General features: G+C 39.2%; 2 protein-coding genes across 7 annotated transcripts in view; one reads left to right on the plus strand and one right to left on the minus strand.

Moving 5' to 3' along the window:
• Positions 1-1,007: 1,007 nt before the first annotated feature.
• Positions 1,008-20,478, minus strand: PRMT9 (protein arginine methyltransferase 9). 3 transcript variants are annotated; one of them, XM_085222173.1, is made up of 14 exons: positions 20,398-20,478; positions 16,266-16,317; positions 15,534-15,745; positions 14,913-15,061; positions 13,357-13,593; positions 12,543-12,710; positions 10,658-10,760; positions 10,084-10,190; positions 7,628-7,820; positions 4,992-5,175; positions 2,973-3,684; positions 2,074-2,227; positions 1,486-1,608; positions 1,008-1,318 (listed from the first exon to the last, which is right to left on the minus strand). In XM_085222173.1, exons 3-14 carry the CDS (start codon positions 15,717-15,719, stop codon positions 1,103-1,105), a joined length of 2,532 nt encoding a protein of 843 aa, XP_085078299.1. In that variant the 5' UTR covers positions 15,720-15,745; positions 16,266-16,317; positions 20,398-20,478; the 3' UTR covers positions 1,008-1,102. The 3 variants fall into 3 exon arrangements, with proteins under 3 accessions (XP_085078299.1, XP_003205479.2, XP_019470052.2); XM_003205431.5 differs by lacking the exon at positions 20,398-20,478 and adding an exon at positions 16,688-16,784; XM_019614507.3 differs by lacking the exon at positions 20,398-20,478 and having other exon boundaries at positions 16,251-16,272.
• A 70-nt stretch (positions 20,479-20,548) lies between these two features.
• The window catches only part of ARHGAP10 (Rho GTPase activating protein 10), a 136,536-nt gene continuing 130,024 nt past the window's right edge, over positions 20,549-27,060 (plus strand). For all 4 annotated transcript variants that reach the window (XR_014882838.1, XM_010709544.4, XM_010709545.4 and 1 more), the window contains exon 1: positions 20,549-20,841. Coding sequence is in view for 3 of the 4 variants with exons in the window: in XM_010709544.4 (XP_010707846.2) it covers positions 20,688-20,841 (154 nt within the window). In the remaining variant the exon portion in view is untranslated. The remainder of the gene's footprint in view (positions 20,842-27,060) is intronic.

Below are 27,060 nucleotides of genomic sequence, written 5' to 3' on the forward strand. Positions count from 1 at the left end.
TAATCACCACTTCTGTTTTCAAAATAAACTGGAGACCTGTCCTTCCCTGTTCTAGAAGGAGTTTTATTACAGCAATCCAAGAGCTGCAGGCTGAGATACCTGTGGCTCCAACAGAACTACTCAGTCCCTCAAGTTGATCCCAGATAGCCTGCCTAAAACATTCACCTAATGGAGAGTACACACTGATTTTGCGTACAATGAGACTAGAAAAATTGTGAATGCCTCTTCTACAGGCTTTTGTTAAGGACACACTGCAGAAGCGTGCTATACATGGAATGGACAGCAACAATATTAAAAGAAGCTTAATGCTTAGCTACAGAAATACCTTGTCCCTCTCTTCCCTGTGTAGCTACAGGGATAGAATCAGTGCTGAGAAAGGACTTGTTAGTCTTCCATCGGAACAGAAGATTAAAAATACCATTATAACTGCAATGTAACACGGGAAGAATAGTCTACAAATGCTTGTGGTGGCTGCTGTAATAACTTGTATTAGCTTTCTTAAGAGGAAAAGTTTATATTACCAGAAATATGACTCTCTAAGAAACTCTAGAAGGCTTACTGGCTTTACTAAGTACTACATAGCTTAACTGAATTTACAACACATTTATGACCTTTTATAATTACATGCAACATTACCATGTGATGCCGCAGCTGGAATGCTATTATAGTCCTTTTTACAAGGATAACATGATATCATCTCCACGTACTTAAGTAGGACACTGACTACCAAGAAGCAGAACCAAAGTTAGTGAAACAAGGACTACACAGTCACAGCTGTTTACTTCTGACATAAAGCATCTAAAATGCCTTTCTTTCACTATAGATGATGGGGCACCAATAGAAATCTGTCCCACTTCTACTGTTGCTGCAGTAGCTAGCCCTCAGATTTTTAGATGCAGCCCCAACAATACCTCCCAAAACTGCTTGGTAAGATAAGCTTGCAGTGCCCATTTTAGTCTGTCCGTTGGATGGACAAGTCTACCAACTCTTAAAACAGTAAAATAGCCTTTTTGGTCAGTACATAAAAATTAGACTTTAATATAAATTAATATCAGTGATGTTATGAACAGTTGGTGTATGTATAGTTTACACTGGATGTTCTTCATTGTTTAACTCTAATGCTAATATTGCTTTTATGGTGCTGAACATCAAGCACAAGTTCATCTCCGACCTGAACGTGGAGAGGCTCATCAAGAACAACTGCAGCTTGTTTCCAGTGCGAGAACTCATCAGATGTATTCAAACTATGCTCTTCATCTAGATGTATGTGATACCAGAAGGGAATTGCAGTGACTTGGCCAGACTTACAAATTTGTACCTAAAAAATATTTAAAATATTAGTTTGACCATTTCAGAGACATTTGCAGAGAAGTAAATTCTGCATTGAAATTTTCAGCCCAGGTGAACAATAATTGGGCAGTTCTAGAGAATGACAGTTAAGTGCACTTAAAATTGTATGTAATTAAATACACACATACAACTCACCTTCACCTCTCTGCTAGCATTGTTTAACAGAGGATTCATGAGGTCTAGCCTTAATAGTTCTGCTGGCTTACTCAGAGGTACACACGGTAATGTAGAGAGATCCAAATAAACACGAACAGGTACCTAAGAGTACAGACCATAACTTCAGACATCACTAGTCATTGAGAAGTGACAAGTTTAGGATAATTATAATGCAAAAATTTCTAAGAATTATTGCAATGTTTGTAAGAAACAGCCAAAACGCTAAACACACCATTTTAACCCCTTCTGAAATGTCACTGTTGAGATACAAGGTGATGAATGAGATAGAACTCCTAGGAGCACAGTCATTCTTCTGTACATTCCCATTACATCTCTCATAACTCAAATTCTCACTCACTCTAGTTCCAGGAGGAAAAAAAAAAAAAAAAAAAGCTTTTTTGTTTAGCTTCATCTCAAAGCTCCTTCCTGATTACAGAAGTCTCTCTTGATATCAAAACATTATTAAGTTTCAGCTTTTTAGTTTTCTTCCATTTTATACTGAAGCTAAACAATTAAACAGCTGCATGCTTTGGAACTGTACTTGGAAGACATCCAACAACTTCATACCTTGAAATGGTTGATAAAAGGAGCTATATTAAACCCAAGAGTTGGTTCTGTTCCTTGAACAGCACTCTCCAGTAACAAAGATTGTGATTCTACAAGCATCCCATATACCAACACATACTGTGGAAATATCTTCCCTCCGCTCTGAAGTAAACATCTGTAAAATGAAAGAGATTTCACCTCTAAAGCTTATCATTCAACAGCAACGAAAGAACACCTACATTTAATACATAAATAAATGCACACTAGTTCCTCCTCTGAAGTCAAGAACTCCAAAGCATTTGAATTTGATCCATCTGACCAGACAGCTGTATTGCACAGAAAACAGAATTTTTCCAGTAATACTGTACTAAGCAACATTTTCTCAGTGTCAGTATTGGAAACAATCATATTTCAAGACAAAGGTAGCAGGACTTACTCAAAGCACCAACATCTAATAGCTCTTTTGGAACTTCCTTGGCTGTTCTAATCCTATGTATCTGTCTCTTCGCAATACCACTTAATGCCAACAATAGCTCGATGTATACGTAACGGAACTTTTTTTTTAAAAAACAAAACAAAACAAAAAAAAAAACCAAAAAACTTGGCTACCTCAGTTATTAGCAAAACAGTGGCTATTCTAGGACTTCCTAGCAAACCAAGAAGCACGATCTTCCATTTGTATTATTGCACGCAAAAAATAAAGTGGCGTATGGAAGTGACATCCTGACACTTCAAGTTATGTCAGACATTCCAGATGCTCTGGGAAATTTACTCCTAAAGTGCAAGTTCAACCTGTTCATAAAACAACCCTTTCCAAGCTCTAGAGAAGCAACATTAGTTCTGTCGCTAGAAGGAACACTTTCAAAAATTTTCAGATAATTACAGATTCCCCAAATTGCTTTTGTCCATTTGTACTGTACCTGGATATTGCAGCCTTTTCCATCACCTCCTCCTGGATTAAACCAGATGTCTCTATAACATCCAAAATAATAATGCTCCATAATTTATCGGATTTGGGTCTCTGTAGCACCACATTTTCATCTTCTAAATGGCTGAGCCAAAATTCTACCGTTTCCTTAGGAAAATTATTAGCTTCTGAAATTACATTAAGGACTGCCTGATGTTCTTCTTTCTCAATAGAGCTGTAGGCTTTAACTGGCCCAAGTTTGCCAGCTATAATTGGTAGAATGGAGAAGCCTTCAGATACATCTAGTACATACAAAGGATCAGGAACCACATCTAAAGAGCTCTTGTTCTGGCTTTCCTGGAGGTCCACCCCACTGCCATATCTGTCAATATCCATGGACTCCAAGTCCTTACTTGGATTTAATGATGACAGAACCTCGCCCATGGCAGCTCTGAAGCATTCGTGGTATGGTACATTGTTCAGCAGGGCTATTTCTGTGGATTCCAATACACATACTTGACCTTTGCCATCCTGTTTGCTAGTTGTCTGAAGACTAGCCAGAGCATTACATAACTCAGCCTCATTGCCCAAACTCAGCGTGTCGTCTCTGTCACTGCAGTCCATCCCACACTCCGAAGTTAAAAAAGCAATCCTCTGGATCTTCAGGTAGCAGTCTTGGCAGCAAAATTCCATCATCACAGTATCTCCAGCCTTCACAGAATAATCTTCAAAAAAACAGCACAAAATCACGTCAATTACAGCAAATACTATCACTGCAGCGGATGTACAGTGCTGTACAAGAATAAAAAAGCTAAGATTATCTCACTGCTTCATTAAGTTTTTTTTTTTTTTTTTTTTTTTTTTTAAACTGTATATGCAAGATTTGTTCTAGTCATGTTTCTTAATCCACAGGAGAGAATGAGACAGAACAGATGAAGAGGCTTGGGTACACAACACGTAATAGGCTGGAACCAAAACAGCCCCTTCAAGAGGAACCTCCTCCGATTTTCAGTACTAAGCTCTGTAGCCCACTACTGAAATCTGCTACCATGTTCACATTAGCCTTAGTCTGTCCTACACTAGGCAAATCCATTTAATTTCAAAACAAGCTAAAATTAAATAGATACTTCTCTAAGTGTCCTGTCAACACAGGACACATCTGAAGAAAAACATACTTAAAAAGAAATTGCTTTGAAGTTAAGTGTTACAGATTTAATATTTACATTTTAATACTTCCTGCCGACAAAGCTGAATTAATACTTACATGGAAAACAATAGCTACAGTTTAGAAAAGGTCAGAATTTTATCTTAAAAAAAACACAGTTCAAGCTGGCCTGCATCTACCAATACAGACCAAGAACTCTTAACAAAATGGCTATAGTTTGACAAACACTTCTTCCAGCAGCAATGTATACTAAAAGCATCTCCCCTCTACCCTATGCTTTAATTTAAACTGGTCTATGGTACAGCTGCCCCTACTGTCTATCTAAACAAGTGAATAGGAAACAGATGAACAAAGTAGAGGTTGCTGCAAATGACACTGGCACTGAGGAACAGCTGTGGCCAATGAAGTTGTAATCCAAAACGGATGCAAGGGGGTAGGTGAGAGCTTTTAGTTTTGTTTTTGTGGCAGCAACAGCTAGCAACTACTACTTCACTTCCCTTTCAAATGTCACATCCTGATTACACAGAGCCAGTGGCCTCACCTTTTGGAAGTACTCCAAGAAGTATTTGATTCAGTATAGAAAAAAAAAATTGTTTTCAAAGTATTTGTTCTCCCATGCCTTAAGGAAGTTCCTTATCTGTCTCACAGCAGAGTCCGACAAACAAGACTTGCTGCATCAACTTTCCAGTACAGTTCATAAACTTGATCAGGAACCACCTCACAGCTACATGTCATTGAACTTCTCCTAATCCAATTACTGCCATTTCTTAGTCTCTTCTTAACTTCTTCTTAGTGATTAACTTGGTTTCATTTTGTTCTTGAGCTAGTCAGTTTATGTAGTGCACCAAGAAAATCTACAGTACTCACCAGGAAGGCCTTGCACAGGATAGACTGCCTGTTCCCAGCAAGTTTCTTCACTGGGGCTCGTAGATAGAGCGTGCTCATCATCAAGCTGCAGTACAAACCATACCACAATAGCATCTAGCGTTCCTCCTTCAGTGACTGGCTGGCTGAGCTTCCAGGACTTTCCATGTGCAAGGCTCTTCAGCTCCTGAGTGGAATGGAATGAGAAAAAAAAGTGTGAGAAAGCTCCTTTCTATACATCAAAAATGGTTTCACAGTAGTCACTATCAGGTCACTCACACTGTTGTACCAATCCATGAGGGCACCTGACAGAAACCTGGAGTTAGCAAAGTGCCAACTATCAACATTAGCACTCATCAGCATAGGGCTCTCTTGCCTCACTGAAGCACAATTATGCACATGCAACCACATCTAAAGAGTATGTATTTAAAAACTAGAAACTGCAACAAAGGAGTTCACCTGACAAAGCATGCCTTATGAGAAGTTAGTCTTTTGCATCAAATTCAAGCCAACACTCACAGACATGTGCTTCAGGTAAGTCCTGTGCTCAAATTTAATCAGCTCTAGAAATACTGTATGCAAGCATTGAGTTCACTACAGCCACAGTTCAGCACAATCATCACAGAAACACCAAATCAAACATCTTTGAGGTTATGTTCTCTGCAACCTACACTATCGACTTTGTGTAAAATTTTACTACTGAGTATTTCTTAAATAGTCTTCAATAGGTAATAGGAGAAGTTAACTTTCACACGCACTTCCCCCATAAATTACCTTCTGCAGTAACATACAAAAACACAAAAGGCACACCTCTGATGTCTTTATACAGCTCTGGCATATGCCAGTAAGAGGATATCAATCACAAGGGATCAAGGTTCTCTTAGTTACAATCAATTATATTAGTAACAGCCTTGCCTAAAAAATTCATCTGTTTACAGAAGAGCTCACGTCAGCATTTGTTCACTCTAAATTTCAATCTTAAGAAAATGCAGAAAGCAAAAGAAAGTTCCATGCCAGGAATGTAACTACTTCTCTCAAACTGTATTTTTTCTTCTCTTGTTTTATTCTTGGCCTGTGTTCTCCAGAAGCTGATCTACCTCACAACTGAGCTGAACAATGCGTGTGTCAAAATTACAGGATGTTAATAAAGTTCATAATGAAAAAAAATGTTTGTAGGCAATAGCTCAATTCCTTCAGGGCCTGAAAGGAGTAATCAGCTGTAATTACCAGCTGTGAAGGTAAACAGTTACTTCCACTCCCAGTGACACCAATGTGCTGCCAGCAAACACGCACACAGGTACCTGGGTAGGTACAAATGTTTACAGCCTGTAATTACAGCCACATCCCATTCCCCTGCTGGGGAGGAACTGCACTGCTGCTGCTAATAACAGCAGTAAAAGTAATCAGCACAAGTCAGAGGCCTTTTTTTATTATTATTATTTTGACTGGCTACAATTACTTTTCTGATCTTTACTTTGAAAGCTACATGCTAGCCCTCTAACAAAAGTAACAGTAAATTGCAACTAACTATTCCAAATTAGTTAACTGTGTTTCTTCCCTCCACTTCTGCTCACCCTATCTCCACCTTTCATAACTAGAGCACTGAACACACAGCTTCAAAGGTAGAGATCTTCCCTATTAAGTGAATCTTGACATGTCTGTCAGTGTCAGTCACTGAGGAGTAGACATCTTTCAGGTGAAGCAGTTTCTTACTTATGCTAGAAGCAGAAGCAACATCAGGTCACCGAAACTGCTCCCAGCAATGTTCCAAAGACCCTTGTCTTTTTTTCATTTTTAACCTCAGGATGTCAGACAAGCCAACCAGAAAAAGCTATTGATTCAGAACACTGCAATTCCTGGCAGTAGCCAAGAATAATTTCATTTATATAACAGAATCTATTTTAAGCTCTGACTCACCACTTCAATGTTAACTCCTCACCATGGGTCAATGAACAAGAAACAACTCACCAGAGATCAGATGCAGAATCTTTTTATCATGCTCAGCTGTGAGCTGGTGATGTTCTTGCCTTACAGCTCAGGTCTAGTTGATATATGCATACAAATACATTCTGTGCAAAATGCACAAAATAATCCTACTTTATTTTAGAAAGCTGAACAACAAATACCATAGGAGGTGAAGGGTGGAATCAAAGTGGTCGAATAGGATACAGTATTTGAATTCTCTTCTGTTTTACATGTCCCTAACCACTTAAACACCCTGTATGCCAACTGTAAAACATATCCTCACTTTTATCTCCATAACTTCTCTGAAAATTCCCTGTAACTTTACAGGAAATCATTTAGTCAGCTCCTTGATGCATAAACAATTGAAGATAAATCTACTGCGTTCTTCCTTCATTTCCTGTACTGATGCTAGCAGTTGTTTGGTCCTATGGTGAGCTACTTTGGGGAACTAAACGATGTCAAACAAAAAAGCCTTTACCTTCAAAAACCCAAGGACTGTCACCTGATGAATCAGATCACTTCTTAATATAAGTATGAAATATGAGGTAAGTATGAAAACCAGTACAGGATTTAGGCAGGACTGCCAACTTGCACATGCAAACTGTTGTAGAATTTAATGTGGCAAACAAGATGTGATCTAAAGGACGTAAAGAAAAAAAAGCATGTATATTTACCTGCAGATTGTTGAAATCTACTGTCATTACTTGAAAGGGTTCTGTCAAAGGTACATAACCTCCAGGAATTCGACTGAGCTTTTCAGTGGTGTAAGGTTCGACAGTTTCCTCTGAACCAGCAAAAGCATACATTCGACTAAAGAACTTCACAGAATGTGGCAAGTGTACACCAGCAACTTCTTGTGCTCCCACTCTGGGGGGAGAGGAAGAGGAAGGAAAATCAAACTTCATAATCCTTTCAAGATTGGCTAAGCGTTTCAAATGCAGTGCACAAGAATTAAAAGACCCTATGTTCTCCTAGAATACTGCTTTACCGTCATGTGATACGACCCTTTAAAGTTATCTAGCTCAAACTGAGAAACAGTATGCAGTAAACTCTTAAAGGTTTTGTGGCAAACAAAATATATCTTTAGCAGAATGTCAGTCTTCTCACAAACCTGTCAGTTCATCTGTTCTTCTGAAGTGTATTTCACATAGATCTGAAATAACTGCTTTAAAGAAAAAGCAACAATTCCAAGAGAAAATGAAAGCTTATTGGAAAAAAATAAACAAAACCATTATTAGGCCATAGAGTGATTCTGGAAAGTAAGCAATGGATACAGACATACATTTTGATGTATTAAGTACATCTGCTACACTTAATATCAAAATAGCCATTAGAAGATTAAGTAAATAAAGCTACAGAGAGAGGTAAACCAGTGGGAAAATTTTTCTTAGTTTGACTTAAGGGTACCAGAAATAGAATTACAAGAAAATGGGTACCGTTTAACCAGCATTTCAGTACATCCTTGGAGAAAATGCAAAAAACCAAACATACAGCTCCCTTCCCCGCAAAAAAAAATAAATATCAGAGCACAAGAAATACAGCCTAACTTAAATAAAATAAATAAAAAAAAAACAACCACTGAATGACAGAATTGCTGATCAGTGGAAAACAAAGCAAGCAATCAGCATCAGACAAAGACGCAAGACTAGAAACACTTACGAATGAAAGCTGGTTCCCTATCAGATAAAGGCTCAATGTCTGCTACTAGATGAAATACACTCTTAAGTGTACTTCAGGGAAGAAAAAGAAAAATCTCAAGTATTCACAGACTTCTGGGCTATTCATCTACTTAAAACCATTTGGGCAAAGAAGTGATGAGATAAAACTGAAAAACTGTATGAATTGTACAACAACAAAACAAAAAAACCAGCACTAGATAATATAATAAGCATGAGGAAGAAGATACTTTCACACTGCTATTCCTAGCATCTTCAAGCATGTTGCTCAAAAAGAACATTTAAAAATCAGTTTTGATGTAGATCATGAAAACACCCAGGGAAACACAGAGATGTACATCGCAAGAATCCAAAGAGACGTGGACAACTCAAACTTGACAACAGACAAAGCTACAGCCCTTGTTAGGAATGTTAACTTCCAACAGCTATGCCCATTAGAGAAAAAAAAAAAAAAAAAAAGATCAAGGTAGAAAACAGAAAACTTACAAGTGACTTTTTTCTTCTTAGTATATGATTAACGGGTGGAAACTCTTTCAACCCTGCTAGTTACTAGTCTTAAACTATAGTATTAGAATGGACTATTAATTAAACAATCTGAGTTTCATTCAGTTTTAAAATTTTTAAGAAATATTCATTGCCATTTTTCAAGACAATGATTACTCCTAAAGAGTTATTCCTAAGGGAAAGTTTTTCTGTGACCAATTATTACGAGAACTTCTGCCTCTTTCTTCAGGGCTAACACATTAGAAAAGTCAATGATACGACACAGGTATTTTTCTGTTCCAGTACATGAAAGAATCTGTTTAAGACAGTGTTTTCTTTAATCTGCAACAAGATTAATCCTAAACAAAATAAGATGAAACCTCTTAGGCAGTCTCCATACAGTGATATTGTCTTAGAAGATGAAAATGACTATGAAAATAACTGATACAGTCACAACTGGTATCAACAAAGAAACATGAGATTCTGTTAGCTCAAAATTAGGTAAGGCACATATTGAGAAGGATAATGCAAAGTGGGATTATTAACATTTAGGCTTTACAAAATCCTGTCCACATCTGCAAGGGGTAGGACCTAGCAGTGAGGTATGAAGCAGATTATAAAGAAGGTAAAATGAGGATAAAGGGCAACTGTTAATCCAAGGATCTCCAATACAGAAACTGAGAAGTAATTTTACTATTAAGGAAGTGCACGTCTTTGAAATGCACTAATAGTATTTATTTAGCATTACTGAAAATCAAGAGTTTCTAATGAAGTGATTTAGAAGAAAGAAAAAGAAAAAAAGCATCCTGAGAAAGGAGAGGAAAGGGTTGGAGCAGTCATCTGCTAAGTGAGACATATGCAATCATTTCAAAAAAATAAAGAGAACAATAAATGAAAACTATTAATTACTGTCACAAATCTTCTCCCAAGTAACAAATGTGTGTCCAAATCACGCTAGAGTTTAAACATACCTGTGATGTCTACGTATCTCTTTGCATTCCACTGCCATTCCAAATACTGTAGCACTTGCAGGAATAACTTGCCCGTAGTTGTTACTATTGACATCTTGATTTTTTGGCTGTAACATTAATAGGAACATTCACTTAGACCTACTCCTATAATTAATTCAAATCCTACTTTAAGTCAGGGTTACTAAGTTCACAGTAACTAGGAGAAATCTCCAAGTCTTTGTCTTTCCTGCAGATCAGACTTTCTCCTGACACCGTATTTCAATATATCTGCACATCAGTTTTACTTTTTCAGTTTACTACTTGCTTTACTAATTTTAAATCTATGCTTTAAATTGTACCTTGTTATGTTTGATGAAACATCTGAGGACCTTTTCCAAAGGCATAATTCCTGTACTTAACACCAGAGGTCACCAGTTCCAGTCAGATGAAATATATTTTGTGCCAGTAAAGACTTGATTTTAATCTTTATTATTTGGAATCAAGGCAGAACACAGAAAATGTGTTTGTGCATATATATATTTACATAAAAATAACACAAACAGAAATCACATTTACACTTACCTACATCACCTACCTTTGGCTGTAGAAGTAGATGTTCCCAAGCATGTATCAAGCTCTCCACAATCCCTTCACCAAATAAACCGGCATCAACAGTTTCTGTGACAACTAAGGAAACTCTACATAATGGAAAACAAGACAGCATGAAATGTAATTCATATCAGGCATGTCTGTTAAGTTATTCTTTTAAAGTAAACTACTAACAAAAAAGCCTATTCCAAAATGAGATCAAAGCACAACTTCTACCAGCATTCTGAAGTTTCAATACTGATAGGCAACTAAATTCTTCTAACAAATTATTCAAGATACAAATAAGAGAAAATGTGACACTGAGCAAGAATTTACCATAAATTTTATTGGTCAGTAACTAAAAATACATTGTGGGGAAAGAATCTAACCCAAACAGTAAGTTATTTCAGCCTGAGACATAGCCAGTGATACTGCATGTATTTTATCTGTATCTCATGCAAGTGTCCACGTGCTACAGTTTTTTTTCAATATTCCTTTTTAACCAAAGCAAAATAAAATTACTAAGTAGACAAATAGATCCTGAAATCCTAAATCCTTTTAACTTCTTAAATTAAGAAGTATATGGCAGAAGACTAAAGTCTCCAGAACAGTAGCAATTTATTCCTGACAAGTGAAACCCAGTAACTCAGCACAGACACTGAGAGGATGCACATGGTCAGTTAGTACAACTCAGCTGACACAGACAAAGCTTGACTGGTGTGCTTAAGCATGGCAGCTTTGCTTTTCCATATTATCGAGTCTGCACCATCATCACAGATATTTTATTAAACATTAGTAACGTGTAATAAAACATTTCCTTCCCATCTGTTTGCTCTGCATTTCCAGTAGTGGTGAGCTGAAGTGGTAAACCAGCACTTTGAGCATACTAAAACAAACTACCATTCCCTTAGATCTATACCTGCTAAAAATATTCCTGAAGGGCCCCTTTTGAAAGGCATACAGAGCAAAAAAGACTAAGGTAGCCTAAAAGGTTTGAATTGCACATAGTGAAAGCTATAATAATGGATCCAATTTTTATTTGCCAAAAGAAACTTCCAGTTGCTGACTTGCCCCATTGGCTCTTATTTTGTTTTAAAAGCCATGACTTAATACTGAAAATATAAGCTACTTAGTTTTCCAAAACACATGGATCTCTGCTACAGAGGGCAAATACATGTAAGTATCAGATGAGCTCAGCAAAAGTAATGCCCAACGCCAAAATCTATTCTCACAAGAAAAGTTACAACACTCTTCCACTGAATTTTACTTCAGCATCTAACACTACTCTCACTGCCCTTTGGATCCATGGCACAAAGAAAACAGGATGGACCTGCACACAGCACGGGGCATTTCGTTCTCCCGTCTGAAAAGAGAATTGGGTTCTGATGTGACAAGAGGGAAGAGGAAGCTTCTCCTCTCTTCTTAGTCAGAGGTAGACAACTCGCATTTCTAATCTCTCGGGCCAAGCACAAAACGTCACACGGAGTCGCAGGGGTGCAATATACACCAGACCCAGTCTTCTTTTGGAGTTAATATTATATGCCTCCATCCTATCCACCAGCTGCAGAAATGAGCCCCAAGTTGTTCCGCAAGCACATTCACAATGTAGTAACCTTACTACTTCTTTCCTGTTGATGCAACATAATTGCACATGCCTCTTAGGTACCACCAAGAACTGAAATACTTCATTTGTAGCATCATTGATTTACCATAGAACATAACCTCAAAAACAATTTCAAACAATTTCTGCATCGCTCCATAAAAACTTAAAATCTTCTCAACTTTCCCTGTGGTAATTAACCACATTTATGATATTTCCTGCTTAGGTCACAGCACATCTTAAAATTAGAAGAAAAATTGAAATGTTATCACAATAGAATACAACAACTCACCTTTCTGGTATGTGCTTTGGAATTTCTATATCAAATGACTTCAAATGTAGAAGCTTGATTTCTCTGTCCATGTTATTTGCTGCCACTACATCACAGGCAAGTTCATACATGGTTTTTGACAATTCACAGGCAAAGACAGAAGATGCTCCTGCCTTCTTTGCAAACAAACTGAAATACAAGAACGAGAGCTTTATCCCTCCTATTTATATCTTTTTAGGTAAAGTATGTATCATAGTTCTATGATTTTTCGTTTATTGGTATTCCACATCATAACACGATACTGAGTCTTTTCAAGTTCTGTTTATGCACCTGCTTTTTATTTCTAAGAAACTGTCTAATATTTGCCATTGAATAAACTAATTTTCATGAACTTTCTTGCATGAACACTAATGCCACACAAACTGACATCCTGCTGACACGCTATGACCAACATGGATAGCAGGAGATTCCCCAGCTATACTAAATCCACTCTTTACAGCTTTTTCATTCACTAACTTTTTCCACATAAATGAAGCGATTACTAAATACTACGCAATAACTTAGGGCATTACAAGCCCAAAAGCAATACGAATTCTCTAATCTACACAGTAGCTCTTGGCATAAAAAGAAAACCTGCAATACAAAGAAAATTTCTCCCACAAACAGAACTGGAATTGGGCACTAGTCTCAAGACTCATTGACCACAGAAAGCTTCGTTTCCTTTACGTTTTGCCTCAACAAGGCACAAATGTAGAATTTTTTAAGTAGCACTAACATTTTGTTAGACAACGAATGTTTCTAACAATTAAATGTTAAACATGTGCTTACAACACACCTCAATATTCCTGTTCCTGTTCCAATATCAAGGACAGTCTTGCACCCCGAGCAGACAGCATTCTCTATTGCTTTTAGGTAAGTAAGATTCCTCTTGGCATCATTAAGCATGATGAAGTGCCAACGTTCCACAAGCCAGTTTGCAACACGGTAGAAATTCTCCTTTGCATCAGCAAAATCTGGGTTAAGTTTCACTGCTTTGTGAAAATATCCAGCTGCTTCATCTCCAAAGCCCATTCTAACGGTAAAAACAAGCAACAAATAGAAAGCATACATTCAGATGCCAATTATCGTAAATACCTGTAAATCCATAGTCTTACATCAGACAAAAGACAACAGAAATATTTTATGTGAGATTCTCTATAAAAATACTGACACTAGCTTATAAAAAAATATACACATGACTTAGAACTCTAAATCAAATCACTCAAAAATGCAAAGGCAGTAAAAAATGCCACCTTGTGTGTACAGCCTTCATTTGTTATGGCACCCTTTTATAAACCAGAATAGGTTTTACAAGAACTTGCTGTAACTGTATGATGATAGCAAACCTGCAGTTTCACAGATGGTTCAAGCTGCAAGTCTCAAAGATTTTTCAATGCTACAAAATCCAAGTTTATCTCACCATATTTATCTTGAATATACTACAGAACAATCAAAATTTGAGTTATCAGTGCTTCCATTAAGAGGCAATTTTGAAATCAAATTGAGAACTGCAGCAATGTTCTACGATAGCTATACCGTTCAGACTGCACTGAAAAATAAAAGCTTTGAAATATATTAAAGGATACAATTCCCTTGCAATGCAAGATGGGTGCTCCGTAGAGCAAGCACACGAAACAGACAGAAGGCACTCCTAACCAAAACTGCTCGGATCCATGACCGATGTTTTAAAGTCCGGTCTTGGAAGATTTTAAAATTCAGAGGAGTAGCAAGCATCACATGTTGCAAGTTCTGGGGAAAGCAGTAAAATATTGATTTTTTTTTTGCATTAAATAATTGCAGAAGCTTGAACTGATTAAGAAAAATCACTCCTATGAAGGCTCACATGACTAGCTTCCTCATTTGAAAGGTCCCGTCCTAAGTGATCTCAAGAAGGACCAGAATTTAAAGACAATATGCAAAAGCAGTAGCGCTCAGAGATCTCAGAAGGGAAAAAAAAAAAAAAAAACAACTTTAGAAATTCTCTGTTAATGACAAGAACACTTAACATGATGAATTTGAACAGTTACGGTCTTGTTTTTGTTTAGTAATTATTTAATAATTGGGTTTAAAAATACTTAAATGCAGTGTTTTTACTTAAAGCTTTTACTTCAGAAGTGCTCTTTTAAACACAATTTAATTTTTGCTGTATCAACACATTTTAACACTGACTAATCAACTTTTTAAGCTGACAAGCACACAGCATTCAACTGCACGCATTATATAAAATCAAGCATAAACTACGCTTAAAAGAAATAAATGCAATCTTACGTGCTATGTTCAAATGACTTTTCTTTCTTAACATACAATACTAAAACCAAACCTCATAAAAACTGAGTATAGACTACTACAAACCTGAAAAGATGTTCTCCCATACTGTTACATATCACTTCATCATTGGGATACAGCTCAAGTGCCTGTTCATAACAGTTAAACAGATCTTGAATCCGTGCTAGAGAATCCAGCTCTTCTGCCCACTTAAAGAGAGTAAATTGGAATGTTTCCTAGAAAACAAAATGTACAGCAGTATTGAAAATAGTTACCAGAAGTGGGGAACTGAGACTTGAAAACATCAGAGTTGGCCAGACGCACCTAAACACACGAATTTCCCTTCAGCAGCAGCAGCACTCATTACCGTCTCAAATCAGTTAGCTCACTTGAAGTAACAGAAGTAAACTCTCAAATATCCACACAAAATATCATCACCCAGCAATAGATACTACTGTATGTTATTCTACAGAACAAGTGAAAATTAACACGGCCCACTTTTATTCAACTTAGTAGACACATACAGCATTAAAAGAAAAGAATATCTATTTCCTTCTGTAGATACACGCAATTCATTAAACAGGTTGCTATCTCAATTACTACTCTTTTCTTCTTTTATTTTCAAGATTGAATAGGAAGATAAACTACAAAGAATCAAAGGCATGGACTATGTCACACAGACTCAAGAAGAAATCAAAGAGTACTTACCTTCACACTGGTTTTCAGCTCAGGAGCTAGATTTAGTACCAGGAGATAGTGAGCATATGCAGTTCCATAATCCTGGTTCTCCAAGCAGTGCTGAGCACTCTGCAAAGATCTAAAAATGAGCTCCCGCCTGCCAGCTTCCTGAGCACCTAGGTGACTATGACAGAACTTTGCGTTTGAGTTGGACATTCTGAAGGCTGGAAGCACTGCTCTTCCTAAAACAAACAAATAACACATGCTATAGGACAAAGTTACACAGAGCAGACAGACAAAGCAACATTGAAGTTTTCATAAGCATTGAAGACCCTCCTCCCAAATCCTAAGCATTCAAAAACATTCCTATCTTTATACCACTGATAATTCCATCAACTTTAAAATGAACATTCACTACCCAAAAATTAAGCATGCATCAATTTTGCGTCACGTGAGGTCCTGCAAACAGCTTAGATTTCTTAACTTTTAAAAAATAATTTTGGAATTGCCTATTTTAGCATGTCTTTAGCCAAGTAGTTCTGCACGCCAAAAGCTCATGCACTGATTTTTCAGCGAGCCAAAGAATTTAAAACTAACCTTTTTCCACTTGAAAACAGTAAGCCCATAAAGCCATGTCTCCTGCACAGACAGCAAGCTCAAAAGACAACACTATTATTTCTCCTCAAGAAAACGTTTGTTATCAGAAGTAGCACACATATTTTTGTAACCGTGTCAGTTACCACTTACATTTTTAAGGCTTACCTACACACAAGGGCCTAGCAGTGCCTCCGGGATTTTCAGGTATATCCTAAAGCTGAAGAGAGCAAACATTACATAACGAGTGACTGCAAGGAACACAAAATCACGCTAACCGCTCGCCTATTTGTTTCAGAAAACAACAGCCATCTATGAAGCAGACACGGATAAGTTGCATAGGAACACGCAAGAGCACCCAGACGCCTGAACAACCAGTGTGAGGACACGGGCCAACGATGCCAAGCAGGCCAGGGGGGAACCCCACAGGCCGCAACCCATCCAGCAAGAAAAAGAGGGCAGAACGAGGCTCAGGACCGCCACAGACACAAAGGGCGGAGATAAACCGGAGAGCCCGTTCCCTGCGGGCAGTCTGAGAACTCCCAGAATCATCACCTACACCGCACAGACCGGAGCCCCGAAACACCCACCTCCGGATCACAGGCCGCCGCCATCTTAGGACCCAGCGCCAGTCGGTGACGCATGCGCGCAGCGACGGGCGCGGACCGTGAGCCGGCGCGCGCCGTTGCGTGGCAACGGGCGCCAAGAGAGCGGTGCCGCCTCCTAAGATGGCGGCAGGAGGCGTCCTCCGCCTCGTCAGGGGCTGCAGCTTCTTCTCCCGCCGCGGATTGAGATGAAACGTGCTGCCTTGCTTAGAAAACCTTCTTAAAATTTCATCATTGCTCCCGTACTGCTCGTCCCAGTCTCTCTGCCGTATCAATGTAGTGGGTCGGTATATATACGTAGTATATATGCACTCATATATAAATGTAGTATAAAGGTGCTTGTAATTGCTCAAGTTACATTGCCACCCACATCCAAAGTTTAAAACTGGTAATTCAGGGCACAAGAATGCAGGGCTTGCTAAAAGTGGCCTAAATCCACTGCCAATCTAGTCCCTAGCTGCTCAATGCTGCTCAGACCTGCTCTACGTGTAAGAACTCCCATCACCTTAAATGATACAGGATGTGATATAAGAACACCACGTTGTGCAGGCACTGCCTATAACTGGACTGTAGTTGTGATGTTGTGGTAATACTTAATATGAATTACGTTGCTGATAAGCCTGGACAATGACATCCGAGGAGGAAATTCATACCAGTTTGTTTTAAAACACAAACAAACCCAAGTTGCCTCAGCCTTTGACTCTGCTCTATATCAACAGAGATCACAAGCAGCAAAATCCAGACCTTTGTTCCCACTTCTCAGCGCCTCACCTTGCCTTCTCCCATGCCTATGACACTGCTTATCATCTTCCACCGCGGAACGTGGCAGGCTGCCTCCTCCTGGGATTAACCCTGAGTGCAGCTCTCTTCCAAAAAAAGGCAGAGTTCATTCGGTCTGTCCTACTTTTGAGACAAGAACAGCTATGCCATTGTTCAGTAATTACAAAGCGTTTGGAAGCTGTTCATTATTACTTCCCTTCTCAAAAGCATGAATGCAGCTCACCCAGGGTTTTACAGCTGTGGCTGCTGTAGACACATTCGTTTTGGAGAAAAAAATAATCACCATACAAGAATGCCAAGCCAGCATTTTGAACAAGGTGAAAAATAATACAAATAGAGAAAAAAGTTACTCTAAAAGAAACACAGACACAGTTAAAACCATAATCCATAGTAAACATATCTATTGCTCTGCAATATCACAGGGGAGGAAGAGGTGAGTCAACATACTTTCAGAGTGAAGGGACCCAAAGGAAAGCACTGAGAACAGGTAACTGGAATGACACTGCCACCACCTTCCCACAGAGAACAAACATGCCAGAAAACCCAAAACAAGAACTGATAAAGTGCCTAGGGTGAACGAATTCCAGGAACTGATAAAGTACTTAGAGTGAACGAATTCCAAGAGGATGTGCAAATATTAGCATCAGAGGATAATAAAATATATCTAAACTGAGCTGTAAAGCAGGACGTAATATCTAAGTCAACTGGTATAAACAGGCACTCTGCCCTCCCTTTCATTTTGACGGGAAGAGGAAAAAAAGCAACAAAACCGAACATTAAATGAATTGCAGATGGAGAACAAGCTTCTCTGAATTTAGCTTAATTATGCTTCCCAGTTGTAAGATGACCTTATTGGGAGAGGGAAATCATTAATACCTGCAGAACATGGCAGGAAAGAGAAAACAGGAAGCACTGTTAATTATCACCCATGAACAAAGAAGTGTAACAAGAGTGGGACTCTCCCAAATGCTGTAATGGGCCAGTATTGTAGCATCTCCATCATCCTCAAAAACTATTTTTAGATCAGAGAAAGTGCCAGATAGATAGTATATTTTACACCACTTATTTCTAAGTATAAATTAAGTACTGCTGTGTGCTAATTTGACCCAATATAAGTTGATATTTCATGCAGTTGCATTAGTTGGTGAAGATTACCAAAAACTGGCAGTGTAAAATCTTTGCAATGGGAAAATGTCAGTTCAATTCAAAGGCTAGGTAGGGTTTTGCTAAGTTCATTCATACCCATATTGTACTTTTTAAGGGAATGCTTGAGAAGAAAAAAAATGGCCACAGAATATGTTTGCATAAAGCTAAGATAATAAAAAATAAGGCTGGAGCTGAAATGAAACTAAACTCTAACTCATGTAAGAATTTTTCTCCTGAGGTAAATGCATGTAGGCAGGAGACAAAACTACAACACCTTGGAAGGATGTTGCTGCTAATGATGTTTTCTTCAGTGTTTTCAACAACTAAGCACAGCTGCATGTTGCAAATAACATAGTGATGGCAACAGTCTATAATAAAATGCCAGTAAGACTGAGTTAAGCTTACTAACCTGTAATCAATCCTTCCGCTGAAGATTAGAAGCATACTAGCCAGAGGAAAACACATCAGAACACTGACTTACATGAAAATCAGGATATCTAAGAACAAGAGGTAGCTATATGCAAAAACATAAGGTGAAGTGAAACCAGACACCTTGCTAGCAAAAGCCTGTTGTATAAAAAAACTTGAAGTATGGAACCATGCTTGCAATGGTCAACAACAGAAAATAACCAAAGCAAAGATTGTATGGTGTATAGACAGGATGTTGCTAAAGGTTCACATAGTCAAGCTACACTAGCCTTTTGAATGAGTCTATAACAAAGCTGCAAAATTTGATGACGTCGAGTAGAGAATGGCAGAAAAGAGGAGAATTTTCTAAAACACTGATATAAAAACTTCTAAGATTAATCAGCAAAGGTGTAGCTACTTTTCTTGCTCAAACATGTCATTTTTGTCTGTTTAATTTAAAAAGTTATTATTTCTACCCTCACAATTTGGTCATTTCAGGGTCAGATTGCATTTGAGAAGTTGGGTTAGGTTTTGCAAAATACAATCTCTTCCAGTAGTTGTTAAGAACACAGTGTGTTGTCAGGATAACAATGCTGGGTGAACAGCGTAGAATACCAATGTAACAGTGAATTGGCTTTATGTAAACATACAGATTATTCTTTTGTCTTTTTTTGAATTTGAATTCAAGCAACTCCATAATTGCTTTATAGCATTACAGTGGAACGATAATAGGAAAATTGCAGTAACTATAAACAAGCATGAAAAATATTATTCTAATTTTCTTCCTGAAGATGAGTACAGGACAAAGAAAACAATCTATTCATAGAAATATTTGCTGTTCAAACACTGCTCCAATAATTCAAACAGAGATAAGGATTGTTTGTTATTTAAAGTTGATTTTTAATGTCCATTTTAGCCCAGTTTTTAGTAGCATAGTGACTTATCAGTGAAATGATTTTAGAAAACAGTCAGAGCACACACGCTGTGACGTAGCAGCTGGAACGCTTGCCTGAAGGGGTTGAACGTACTCTGCACCTCCCGGCCTGCCTTCAGCTCAGCACTGAGGCGTATAGAAGAGTCTTCTGAAAGGTCTTGCTCTTCCTACAGGCTTTGTATGAGTTTATTAAACGAAGACGTAAGGGTGAGGCTTTAGCTACGTCCCCCAACTAATTTCACACTCAGGTACGTGAGCAGGATAGGGTCAGACCCTACCGGTGAAGGGCACTAGCTGGCTCTAACAGCAGACGCAGTCGGCACTAAAACGGATCGCACTGAAACCGCAGGTTTCTGTTAAGAACCTGTGTCCCGCTTCATGCCTCGTTGCCCTAAAACCCGAAGAAGTGTACTGCGTGCTCAGTCACCTGTAGCCGACAGCCTCCGTTCTGAAGCAGGACCCGAGAGCGCTGCTGCGAGCAACTCAGGAACTCACGGCTCACTCTACCCCACCACGCTCCCAGAGCGGCGCTGCCGCCCGGCGCTGAGAGGCGGTCCGCCAGTTCGGCCGGGCGGGGCCCGGCGGCGGGGCTGCCGGGAGCGAGCCGCCTCCCCTGCCCAGCCCTGAGCTCTTTGTGGCCGCCGTGCAGCCGGGCGCGGGGTGCGCGCTGATCACTGCGGTGGTCGCTGCGAGGAAAGGGCGAGGTGGAGCGCAGCCATGGGGCTGCAGCCTCTGGAGTTCAGCGACTGCTACCTGGACAGCCCCTGGTTCAGGGAGAGGGTGCGAGCCCACGAGGCTGAGCTGGAAAAGACCAATAAGTTTATCAAGGATTTGCTCAAGGATGGGAAAAACCTGATCGCCGCCACCAAAAGTGAGTCAAGAGGGCGGGGGAACGCCGGCGCCGAGCTGTCTTGGCCGGGCCCTGGTTTATGTCTTTGTCGGAGCGGGCCCGGAGTGAGCTAAGGTGTTAATCTGCCGGGAGGATTGCCTTGGCGTTGTACCGGTGCGTTGCCGAGCCGAGCGGCTTGAGAATTGCCTCTGAAAATAAAGAAAAGGTGTCACGCGTGCGTCTGGTGTCGGTGGGGAAGCTGCTGAAACGACGCTTTAGTTACAGTTTGCAGCTTGCTCTGGAATCACAAGGCTTATGGTTCTGTGGGGACGGCGCTGCTACCAGCTCTGTGCTTGGCCTCTGGAAACGTGACGATTTTTTTTCATTTTGTCCTTCTTGAATGTGTTTATGTATTTTATATATTAGTGTATACTATGTATAAGTAGTAGCTGTGCTGTGGTTTGGTGCACACGTTAATGCATGTTCTTACTGTAGTCCAGTGGTAACGTAATTTCTTACATTTAACTTCAGATATAGCGCCGTAGTTTTCTTTTAAATGTCTACAAGGATGATTGACTGTAGCCATTATTCAAATGAACAACTAACAAAGCAGTGTGACACTGCGTTCTCAAAAGTGTGCTGCATCTCCGATGTCACAGAAAACATATGAAAGCAGAGAACCACAACTTCCACGATGTTTCCTTAAAGTAAGCTGTGAAGGATTATTAGGTCAGTGGTGGTGGGGCAGCGCAGCTGTCTGGATACGATTGAGGTCCTAAAAACTGAGGTAACCTGTCAGATGCAAATAAAGGAATTTCCTTCTCTGTCTTTCTCTGTTTGATGCGCTCAGGCAAAAAGGTAGAAAATACTCTATTGTGTTTCAGTTCTTTGTAACTTCTGTATGGTGTCCAGTTAATGTTCAGTTCTTGCAGATCAGGTGTTCCTTAAGGATGGCTTTTAACCTGCCATTTAAATGTCATTCAAACGTGTAAGAATCCATGCTTCTTAACATGCAGTACAAAGTAAAAAAACAAAAAACTAAACTTGACCAAGAAAGGTAAGGCAATCATTCTTCTTTGCTTATACTCCTCAGAGAGTCCGGGAAGTGCCCCACACCCTCAGTTTCACATACACAAGGGAAAGCTCTAACTTCTGAATCCCCTGACTCCTGCACAGTTCTGTACGGATAACAGCAGTGCGGTGCCCTGTGCAGGGGGGACTTAGCTTTGTATGCTAAGCTTTCTTACGCATTTCATTAGGTCTCCCCTATTAGAAAGCCTTGTTTGACAGGTTTGAAACTGGGTCATCTTCCTCTCCTGCTGGTAATGCAGTCTCAGGTGTTCAGTGGATCCTGAAGACAAACTGAACCAGTTAAAATGCTGGTGGTTTGTGTGTTGGTTCTCCTTTGTGCTTTCAGAAGAAAGCATTGGCATCTAGCTACGCTGAGGAGCCTGATTCTTTCATTGTCAGGAAACCAAACGAGATAAATATTTGCTCTGAAAAACAGGCTCAAGAAGTGGTCTGGATATACCCATTGTACATAAACTATGTTTTCTAAACAAAGTCTGGCTTGCTAAGATATAGAGAACGTGAAAATAAAGTAGGGCATTTCAAGAGCTTAAGACTGCATCTTAGGCAACAGTCGAGTATGATTTATTTTAAAAAGTTTAGTCTTTTGAAGCATATTAATTACCAGAAGGTAACATAATAAACTTACCTGATTGGGCTGTAATATACAGAATGTATTAGCCCAGCCTTCTGAAGTTTGTGTGAAATGAACTGACTGCATAGAGAGCACCTGCATTTCCTTCTCTTAGTTTTATTCAGAACATGCTTTCCCTATTTCACTTGTAAAGCAGCAGCTTACCAGAAACGTTGTGAGGATTCTTCAGGTTTGAGTAACTTCAGTGACTGAGTACATCACACTTCCTGTCTGACAGTCAGTACTGCCAATGGCTTTGGTGCTGCTCACTCTGGGTTACATCTTGCAAGATAAGCAGATACTGCCACCGCTCCCTCTGACCATAGACATTGTTGGTACCTCCTGGGACAAAAATAACAGCACTACACATCCCCTCTTTATGACCTTCCTGTTTGTCTCTATGGTTGTAAGGAAGCACGTATTCCACATAAACTTACAAGAATTGGTTTTGTCAGTACAGGACTACACTGCTTTAGGTAGAAAAATAAAAGTTTGTATCATCTGTGTTCTTTATTTGGTGAGCTTCCAGTCTTCAGTATGAAGCACATATCAAGTGTATCTTTGCAGCATTAAGTCTTTCAAGAATCTGATAGAAAGATAAACAAGACAAGCTCATAGCTGCCTTGTTTCCTGTATCATGGTTTGAATTGCCAAGTTCAAACTAAATACTGGAAGAATGAGTAAACAATTGATGTCTCTTCCATTTCTTATGACAGTTAAATAGCAGTTAAGGGGTGCACAGAAAAACTACTTTTCCAGTGATCAGTAAGCACAAGCAGTATACACACAAGCCTTTTAGAATAAAAACATAATATATCTCAGGGGATTCCAGCTCAGTCAAACAAGTGAGGATCAAAATAATTTAAAAAAAAAAAAAAACTTCTGGATGGAGTTAGCAATTCTTCTGTTGAAAGAAACTGTATTGAAAGGTGCCTGATCAGAGAACACTTATTCTGAAATAAAATAAGAACTTTGGTTCTGAGTTCTTAAAATCTGTGATGCAAATTATTGGAAGCTGCAGAATGTGCTGGATAAATGCTACATACTTGCTTTCTAACTCTTGGCTTGTCTAGCTCTTAACACAACCATGAGATTTGAAGATTTTTCTGGAGCTCTCTCTTTTCTGTAAGGATGCATCAGGAGCTGCCTCTTTATATATGATGGAATTCCCCTCTTAGGTTAGAGTAGAAAGAGTCATAGGAGGGCCCTGGGAAAGATGCCTGTGTGTGTGCCCACAGTCATTTCCCGTGCCTACAAGCCTGGCCTCACTCTTCCTGGTTGTAAGCTCAAATCAGAGGAGAACTCAGCATGGGTTCAACTGTGTCAATTTTATGAAAGGCTAATAAGAGGAAGGAGAGAAGCTTGGAAAATAGAGATGTGTTCCCAGGGGTCTTTCAAATCATGATCCTTAGGCAATGCCAGTTCAGGGGAAGCCCAGACAAAATTGTGTAGGGATGAGGCCACCCGTGAGCTCTCAGCCTCACCTGAAATGTCTTATAAAGCCTTTTATAACGTCAGGACGATCTAGAGCTGCTACCAGAAGGACACTACAGGATTCAAGTACTCCAATCACTCGCACTAGAATCCAGAGCAGCCTGGGAAACTTGCCTGACTGCCCAGTTTTCATTCATCTCTCATTCATGTTGCTATGCACCTATTTTGACAGAGAGCGGGATGGATCCTACTGTACCTTGAGATTATGTTTTTTCTAACTTGTTGGCTGTTCTGTTTGGTGCGACAGAGAAAGAAAGCAGTCATCCTCACTAGTTTAGTGCTAGTCTCTGCAGGCAGCTGAACATACTCAGAATTCTAGTGACTGTTTTTCTTATCGCTATTTTTTTTTCATGTTTTTTAAAGAAAAGTTATTGCTTGTACACTTGACAGAAAGCTGAACTATAAACAACTTCCTTTTAACTGTAGAAAGAGTTTTTCGGAATACAAAGAGTCACTAGCAGCTGTTACTGAAGAATGCTGGCTTGCTCTAGGGAATATTTCATAAGAAAAAAAGCCAGGGGATTCTTTTTCCACTGAGATATTCTCAGTTATTAGTCCCTAGTTTTTTAAAAGCTTTCTGTACAGAAGATAAGCAGAGTGGAAATGTTGCTGGCAGCGGGAATGAAGCCATTCCCAATCCCATCCTTGACCTAATGGAATAGGCTAAGTCTTTTGACAAAGTTGACTGGAAAAAAATTTACAATCCAAACCCTGGGCCCCATTTGATGACTATGTTCACCAAACATTGCTTTCTTTTTGCATGTTCTTTTAGTACATAGTTTTGGTTGAACTTTCAGATGCTGGTCTTGGAGAGATTTTTGGTCTGAGGATGGACATAATTTACATTACAGGAGAGGCTGTTGTAATCTGCATCATAACACAGCATGACAGCTACTTAGATCACTTGAATCACAATGCTTTTTTTCCCTAAGCACTAAATATATATATATACTTTAAAGCTTTCTAAAGTATAATCTGCATTTCTGAAACCACTTAGCTGAGTGCATTATGGATGCCAGCTCTCTAATTCTTAGGAATTTTCTGCAACAGTAACATAGTTCTTTTGGCACTCCAGTGCACTTCAAAGAAGTAAGGTAAAAACCATTAATGTAAGGGTCATTAATAGCTTCTTTTAAAGAAATGGACATTCACTAGAAATCTGTAAGTACCCCAAGATTGAGTAAAAACTGAAGTCATTTATCAAAGGCTAAGAGTGGGGAATACAGCAAAAGGGTCTTAGTAGAACTTGTGTACAAAGTTTCCTAAATCTTCAGTGACGAGCTGTGTCTGTCTTTGCATCCTCCACCTTGAATTCAGTGGGAGGTATGAATTAATTTCCACGCCTTGTGTTTCCAGGCCATGTTAGTTTTCTATTTGTACCTCAGAAATGACGCGTATTTCATTATAAAGCGTGCTTTATACGTGATAACAGTAAGCGAGTAAATGCTCTTAAATTAACAGCCTGTGAAATAAATTTGAAAAATACTTCATTAGGGCAGATTTGGATAAAAATCATGGCTGAGGTAGTGCTAGAGCATTAGGGCCTGAGCAACTAACATAGTACCTGATTGCTTTTTTTCCTTGCTTTTAAAATTGGTTTTGTGTGAAGGATTAGGGAAAAACTTTCTTGAAGAAAAAAAGAAAAAGAACCCCCCCCAAACAAAACTCTAAGTAGAACATTGCATTTAGCTCCACCCAAAGTAAGTCATTTGGTACTGTGTCAGTAGCTATAAAAAGTGTCAAGCTCATTCTGTGGAGGATGCCAGTTTGTCATCTTGAATCATCTTTTCAGCTTGCATTACTAAAACTCCTTTACTTTCTTTGTCTCGCACATGTTCCACTGTTTTTCCTTCCACTCTATTTGAAGTACAGCACTGTGCTAGTGAACTCAAACATTTCATAAAATACAAGAATTTTATCAATGTTAAGAGATGCAATAGGTTGTTCATGACTGAAGGGATTCTGTCTTATGAATGCATCTGAGGTTTAGAGAGTCTCTCATGCTACTTCTCTGAGTTCCCAGGTCAGACATGGTATTTTTCTTATGTCTGCTGTTATGGACATGCTATCACACATTGAGTTGATCATTCTTGTGAACTTTTTACTGAGGCAAGGAATCAAGATATTTTGAGCAACTGAATGCTTTCCTGAAATCTTGAGTGAATATAAAATATCCAATCAGATTGGCACAGGCAAATTATCAACAGAATAGTTGAAGAAACTACTGTTCAGAGACACTTAACATAGGTCAGCTTTGGTTGGCACCTAAAAATCTACCCTGTTGCTAAGCCAAACCCATCTTTTCTGACAGCATAAGACAGAACCATGATACTTCACAGTGTGAGAACAGAGGTTGGCATGGGTTCTCTATCCCAGCAGCTCCATGAAGGTTGTGCTATGTGTGACCGTGCTGGGTGAGAAAACAGCTGCAGGTGCTGCAAGTAAAACACCCTACGCTACATGCTAGGGGTAGCCAAAGTGCCTGGAAAAGCATCCCTTCAGCAAAGAGGATATTGGAACTGAATTCAAAGCGTGATTGAGTTTATGCCATTCTCATTTTTCTAGACAGGTATTTTCCATAACTTCTGGCAGACAAAAATGAATGCTCCATGTTTTTTCTTCCCCCATACCTACTTGCAGCTATGGATTGAGCTTCTCACCACTGTCTTGTTCTTCTGTGAATGCCTTCTACTGTTTTTTGTTTTCTCCCGAGTCATCTTTTGCCTCTTGTGTATTTGCTCACCTTTCATGAGCAGAAATTGAGAGAAAGTAGCCAGACACTCAAAAGCAATGTGACCATAACAAGCCCAGACTAGATAAAAAGTTTCTGATCCTCAGGTTGTCATCTATGGGAAAGAAGCAGAGGCAGGGAAGAATAGTATTGCAGAGATGGAAAATCATTGTCTTGTTAAACTTCTGTGGTATTACTACTGCCTGCATCTTTGATTAAATTTACTGTTGTTCCTTGCAGCTCTCTATCTCACAGGATTGGGCAGATAGAGGTTATCAGATCATTAGGTAGGTCAAGGGGTTTTGACTCTACTCTCTCAGCTGACCTGATTGTT

Source organism: Meleagris gallopavo, chromosome 4 (assembly GCF_905368555.1).
Source record: "Meleagris gallopavo chromosome 4, MGAL_WU_HG_1.1, whole genome shotgun sequence".
Taxonomy (NCBI): Eukaryota; Metazoa; Chordata; class Aves; order Galliformes; family Phasianidae; genus Meleagris; species Meleagris gallopavo.

Excerpts from the sequence above, each read along its gene's own strand:
- PRMT9 (XM_085222173.1), bottom strand. The coding sequence starts at position 15,719 with ATGTCCAACTCAAACGCAAAGTTCTGTCATAGTCACCTAGGTGCTCAG. Across the intron at positions 13,594-14,912 it reads ATGGGAGAACATCTTTTCAG|AATGGGCTTTGGAGATGAAG; the intron begins GTTTGTAGTAGT and ends TTTTACCGTTAG. Across the intron at positions 12,711-13,356 it reads ACAGGAACAGGAATATTGAG|TTTGTTTGCAAAGAAGGCAG; the intron begins GTGTGTTGTAAG and ends CTTGTATTTCAG.